The sequence below is a fragment of the Cibotium barometz genome, chromosome 22 (genome assembly GCF_041138505.1).
Source record: "Cibotium barometz isolate CiBa-2024 chromosome 22, ASM4113850v1, whole genome shotgun sequence".
Classification (NCBI taxonomy): domain Eukaryota; kingdom Viridiplantae; phylum Streptophyta; class Polypodiopsida; order Cyatheales; family Cibotiaceae; genus Cibotium; species Cibotium barometz.
Window position 1 is genome coordinate 10,111,114 of NC_141067.1, and position 6,445 is coordinate 10,117,558.

Here is a 6,445-nt window from a genome sequence, read left to right on the forward strand (position 1 = left end):
GAGAAAACAATCACACTCTCTTTAACTCTCTCTCTCTCTCTCTCTCTCTCTCACACACACACACACACACACGCATGTGCGTGCATGCGTGGCCTACTACAATGGTCCCTCTCATAGATATTACAGTTCAATCTCTCTCTCTCTCTCTCTCTCTCTCTCTCTCTCTCTCTCACACACACACACACACACACACACACTCTCTCATAAATATTACATTTCAATCTCTCTCTCTCTCTCTCTCTCTCTCTCTCTCTCTCTCTCTCTCACACACACACACACACACACACACACACACACACATAAATATTACATTTCAATCTCACTCTCTCTCTCTCTCTCTCTCTCTCTCTCTCTCTCACACACACACACACACACACACACACACACACGTGCATGTGCGGCCCACTACAATGGTTGTAAGATTCCTCCCCAGCCTCTCAAGATGCCCAATATCTTCCCCTGTAGTCAAATCCCTCTTCAGAAATATAAAAGATCTTGTTTCTACCAGTTTTGGCCTAGAGAGAGAAAATCTTCTAGAGAGTGGTAATTCAATTTTTAAATATTTTTGGATGGAAAAATATATCTTCTTATTAAAATATGTTCCCCCGAAACAGAAGTTCAAAAAGATTTTCAGAAGGTGCATTAGAAATCAAGTATAATCTGTTCAAGAGGCCTTATCCTGAGGGTCAAGATTTTGTCAAAATTTTAAATTAAGGTTCCTATGGGCCAATAAGATCAATCCATGTGTGGGGAGGAGATAAATCCAATTTGTAAAATAAAAATACCCAAAAATGAGTAAATGCTCACATAAGATGAAGAGTTGACTATGTAGTTAGTAAAAAACTATGAGTATTACTAAAAAAATGAGATATTTTGGGTATAATGATTCCATTTTGACACATGTGTAAGGAAGGGGAGTCCCTTCAAGGAGGCGCCTACTTCACATGCTTGAATGAGTTTTAGACTAAAGAATAATGTGATATTTTTATCTCTCCTCTCTCTTGGATCGAATCAAAACCGAATAAAAAAGAAACCAAACTAGGTCCAAATCTAGTCCAAATTCAACCAAACTGAATTTATTCTAGAAATCAGTTGATCTTGGTTAGAGCCTCCTTCTGAGCCCTTTGTAAAAAAATAAGAGAATTATACTATGCCAGAATTATGCTGAAATAATGATAAATTTTACTATTCTCTGAAATTCTCTCCAAATTGAAGAAATTGGAGCTTCCCTCCTTCAATCTCCATTGGTGGCTCCATCAACACACCAAACCAATTGATTGGTTGGGGACCTCTACCGTGATCAAAGAATCAAGCAATTTGTAATATAAAGTGTGAATTGTGATCTTTTTCCATAATTTGTCAATGTTTCTCTCTTCTCAACCCCTCTCAAGCTTGAGAAGCTTAAACGGAATGGCTTTTTAATGCTATTGAAGTTAATTGATGAATGGTAGTAAGGAAATACATAAATTCTCATTTATGCTTAATTTTAATGGTTTTTATGATTTTTGTCTTCTCTAAAATAATTATGATGTTATGCCTCATTGAAAAAAAGCATTACCCTCTCTTCTTTAGTAAATCCAACCATTCTTTATCCTAGATGAATGATTAATGGATAAAATCAAGGTTTTCATAATGTTTCTCTTTGATAAGAAAATGTTTACATTAGAATGATTTAAATACTCTTGGTGAAATTCTAATTGATTTTAGAGAGTTAAAAATTGAAAAATGGTCAGCCATACAAAAGAGGTTATGGCAAAATTTTCTAAAATTGTGAAATAAGTTTCACCTTAGTATGGATGTTTGTGGCATTCTTCTATACATAATTCCCATTTGTTCCCTCTCCCAAGACATACTTGTTTCATCCTTGTGTGATCAATTTACATCTAAAGCAATAAACACGTGCACACTTACACAAATTAAGTAAGAGGTTGTGTTTTAGAGTCTAATGGTTTGAAGCAAACAAAAAGCTTCAGAACACCCAAAACAAGCTTGTTGAATTGTCAGTGCTGCTCATGGTGGAGTGTATCAATGTTACAAAGAAAGCTGAATGGTTGGAAACACACAACACCGCCCCCCCTCCCCCCCCAAAAAAACACGCACACGCGCGCCCACACAAGCAATGAAGCCACATGCAAGGCAATGAAAAAAGAGACGGCTGGTCTTCAGAATGTTTTGAAGAATCAACAACCATAGAGCCCAAGTTGTTACTCTTTATCATAAAAAATAACAACTGGTCTTCAGAATGATTTGAAGAATCAACTGACAATTCAACAAGCTTGTTGAATTGTCAGTGCTGCTCATGGTGGAGTGTATCAATGTTACAAAGAAAGCTGAACGGTTGGAACAACACAACACCGCCCCACCCACCCCCCCACCCCCAAAAAAAAAAAAACACGCACACCGCGCCCACACAAGCAATGAAGCCACATGCAAGGCAATGAAAAAAGAGACAGCTGGTCTTCAGAATGTTTTGAAGAATCAACAACCATAGAGCCCAAGTTGTTACTCTTTATCATAAAAAATAACATCCATGGAGTTACATCTTCCATTACAAAATACAGCCTACATATAAAAAGATTTTGCTTTCATGAGAAGGCAACTTGTAACATTTTTAGGTTTTGGCAAGACCATCTTCAAGCTTCATAGATTCTAGATTAAAGATTGGAGACAAAAGCTGCCTCAAACAACCAGCTCTGACACCCAGGGCTCCACAATCAGAGTGTGAATGAGTACCTTGCATGCAAGAGGAGGGTCCTCTGAACCAAGCGTGACACCGCCGCAAAATTTTGTCATAAGAATTCATGGGCACTAGGCACCATATTGGCATAGCTTTACCCATCAAGTGGCATCCTCTTTGAGGGTCTTAGGGTCTTACCTATCGACTTCCCCCCTCCAAGCACAACCTTGCATTGCCTGGAACCACATGACATGCGTACACATCTGGCTACCAGGCCATTTGAAAGCCCAGCAGTCCTGTGGCAATACAATGAGTGGGCAATAGTTATACAAAACGATGATTGCTTCCTCCTACATTCGTGGGGATGAATGTAAGAAGCTTGCAAGAAGGTGGACCCAAGAGTGATGTCCCTTTGTTCATGTGTGTGGAGGGTTCTTAAAACAAATTTACCACACAGTAGCTTTTTCTGGTTTCCTCTCTGCCCAGCGTTTGGGCACTCAGCATGGGCGGGAAGTGAGTGTGTAAAGCCCTTTAGTAAAGAAGGGTGACCCTGCAGTCAAGGGACAATAACTAGGCAACAAAGTCCGGATCTGCTATGCCATTGACAAATAGAGCGGCAAACAAAACTGTCAGCTCATCAGAGCGCCACGGCCTCCATCACCTCTTTGGTCTTTCCCGGTAGCAAAACTAGCAGCCGTACTATCAAGTGATAAACCATGATGCCAGTTTTACCTTCTGCATGTACACAAAAACCTGCTCCTTGTTTTTAGGGAGCTAATAGGTAAATCAAAATGCCAGGGTTTGAACCCTGTACTTGCGCCAGGGTGTTACCACTGGGGGCAGAGCCCACTCAGATGCACATAAACCTGCTCTTGCAAAAACTGTATTGAGACTGGCATTTAGTTATTTATTTTTAATGACAAAAGAGGGCATCCTATTTTTCTAGAAAAATGTAACCAAGTCATTGAATAAATGATGCTAATAAGACCCTTTTCCTGCACAAGGATTTGGACATTATTACATAGTAATGCAGTGACCCTAGGCTTTCCCTGTTCTAAATCCAATATCCTCATTTTATACAGTATCCTCTAAACTACTGTTCTGCCAAAACTTGTTTGTTTTCAGAAAGAACCACCCCACTAAAAACATGACATCTTTGCCAATGTGTTATCCTGTCGCTCAGCCAGATCAGCTTGAAATTGAAAATCCATATTGGTATTCCCAACCTGTCATGTGTCCGTTCTTCTAAACTGGAAACTGGCTGTAGCTCCGGAATCCAAATCCTCAAGGGAAGGCTTGCACTCCCTTGCAAATAGTTTGTCAAAAGCCTTCTTGGCATGCGCTGCTGCCTTTGCTTGCTTTTCCAACACTTCCTCCCTCCTTTTCTGCTTCTGCTCCAGACGTTCCCTGTGCTCTTTCCTTCGAGACTCCTTTTCTTCTTCCATCCTCTCCTTCATGACGTTGTCATGTGCTTCTTTCTGTGCTTTGACCCTCTCTCTTCTCACTGTCTCGTAAGCATTGCGGACCATCTCTGCAGTTGCCCTCACTGCTGCCGCTGAGTGATTTGCTGCAGTTCTGGGTTGCTCGTGTTTAGGCCGAGAAATAGAGCTGCCACCAGTTTGTTGGTCTGGAGGATGTTGAGAAGCATCACCTTCAGTTCTCAAGTTGGCTTTGTCAGCAGTTCTTGTACTAGATTGCTTGTTGTGCTGCCAAGCACCAGACCCACCACTCACCGAGGCAGAGCTACCTGTATGGAAATGGTTGGGTTGTTCTGAAAAAAGCGGAGCAGCATTGCACTCAGTCCTTAAGTAAGAGTGATCTGGAGGATGCCGTGAACCGTCCCCACTAGTGCCATGAACCTCGGTAGCTGAAAACGGCTGGTGGCACACTGTGCACAGCACCTTCTCATTCTCATGAACCCTCAAATTTTGGGAATGATTTTTGCATGATGGGCAGGCAGTCCAAAAGGTGGGGGATTTTCGAGCTGATTTCGGTCGAGGCCGGCTAGAAGTTCTGAAATTAGAAAAATTACAGAACCCATCAGGGGCCCCCATAAAATTTCCTCTCCTTGTATCATAAGCTGCCTTCTTTCCCTTGTCAGAGAGGACACTCCAAGCCTCAGAGATGAGTTTGAAAGCTCCTTCTGCACCGACAGCCTTGTTCTTGTCGGGATGGAGGATAAGAGCCAACTTCCTATACTGTTTTCTGATTGTGGCATCATCGGCCGTAGCATCAATCTGAAGGATGTCGTACCAGTTTGCATCCGTTTCATTCACTTTGTCCTGAGCTACAATGTGGACATCCAACACTGCAAGTAGCTGAGGAAGTCCTTCAAGGCCAGGAAACAGGCGCTGGGCTTTCAATGCGAATTTCTTCGCACCGACATGGTCATGCTGCAAAAATTTCTGCTCGGCAATGCCTCTAGATCTGATGGCCTCATCCTTGTTACATTCCATGATTTTTCCAAACTATGACTAAAAGCCTCACTATGGACATATAACATTAATGCTGGATTATGTACATGTACAAGGACCTGAACTATGTGTATGCACACCTTCTATTGGTCTCAACTCAGTTAGCCACAAACATTTAGTAAGGATTTTGAAATCAAACATAATAAAATGCAGCACCTAGATTGTGTGTGAGTTCAATACTCACATCAATATAAGGGGGAACTTTTGAGTCTTGACCTGTCCACCATAGCCACTCTCATCCATTAGCCCTAGAAACCACTGTGCTGAATACAACACTGTTTGCTTGGATGATTTGATCTTGGTCATTCTACTCACAAAACCACCCTTGTGAATCCAGCCACGCCCTGGAAACCACTGTTCTGAATCCATCCCAATTGTGCTTGATGATTTGGGACCATCCACTATTCTGGACCCTAAAATTCACTGTTTTGAATCCACCTTGATGTTTCAGGACTGAAGGGAACCACTATTCTGGACCCTGGAAGCCACTGTTTTGAATCCACCTTGATGTTTTGGGAGAATTTTGCTCTTGATAATTTGGGCTGTTACATGCAACCCGCCCACTTCAAAAGAAGCAAGCATAGCAAAACGTGATGGCCCCCAGCTCCCAACACACGGCCGTAGCCACGGCTGGAAATAAGAGCATTTATTCAGAAGCCCTGAGGCATGAAAACTAAGGAAAAAGAACCTGCTGAGTTGAAGAAAGCGTCTGCTTTTCCGCCCGCCGGCCAGAGCTCCTTTGCTTTTCTTCGCCCTCCAGACCTCTTCTTTCTGTCCGCAATACCCCTCGCTTTTTGCTTTCTGATTTTTTCCTCTTGAAATGCAGCAGAAACCCTAAGGCGTCGTGGTAGTCATAGCCCTGAATCTCCAATGTGGTCACACATCGCGAGAGCCATTGGCAAACCCACAGACACAGCTTGAATACGCCCCCTGGCTAGCTCCTCACCGCTCCTACCACGTGGCGGCAGCGTAATCGTCACCAGTTCCTTTCCAAATTCGTGTGTGATTGGGGCTTATTACACATCTACCTAGCTTTCCATGCTATACAACATGGCCATTGTTGTTGTGCTTTTTGTTTTTGTTTTTCGAGCCGGGGTCAAAAACTAGCAAGCTCGTCTTGAGACTCATACAGAATACACAGAAAACAATAGCTGGTTGTTAAGGCGGCACCATTTTTGTGTCTATTTTATGCTATCATATTGGGATTGATTGTGAGAAGTCTAATTGATTGTATGTAACTAACATGATTAGCATTATTGAGTAATACCTGGTGAGCATTATGACGGAGCATACT

The 6,445-nt window shown here is 42.2% G+C and overlaps 1 protein-coding gene across 1 annotated transcript; it reads right to left on the reverse strand.

Moving 5' to 3' along the window:
* Positions 1–3,527: 3,527 nt before the first annotated feature.
* On the reverse strand, positions 3,528–6,203 carry LOC147626250 (uncharacterized). The gene has a single exon (XM_086816396.1). The coding sequence runs from the start codon at positions 5,131–5,133 to the stop codon at positions 3,907–3,909; it is 1,227 nt and encodes a 408-aa protein (XP_086672522.1). The 5' UTR covers positions 5,134–6,203; the 3' UTR covers positions 3,528–3,906.
* Positions 6,204–6,445: the final 242 nt, after the last annotated feature.

Bases quoted from the DNA above. Each gene is read 5' to 3' on its own strand.
- LOC147626250 (XM_086816396.1), bottom strand. From the start codon at position 5,133: ATGGAATGTAACAAGGATGAGGCCATCAGATCTAGAGGCATTGCCGAG.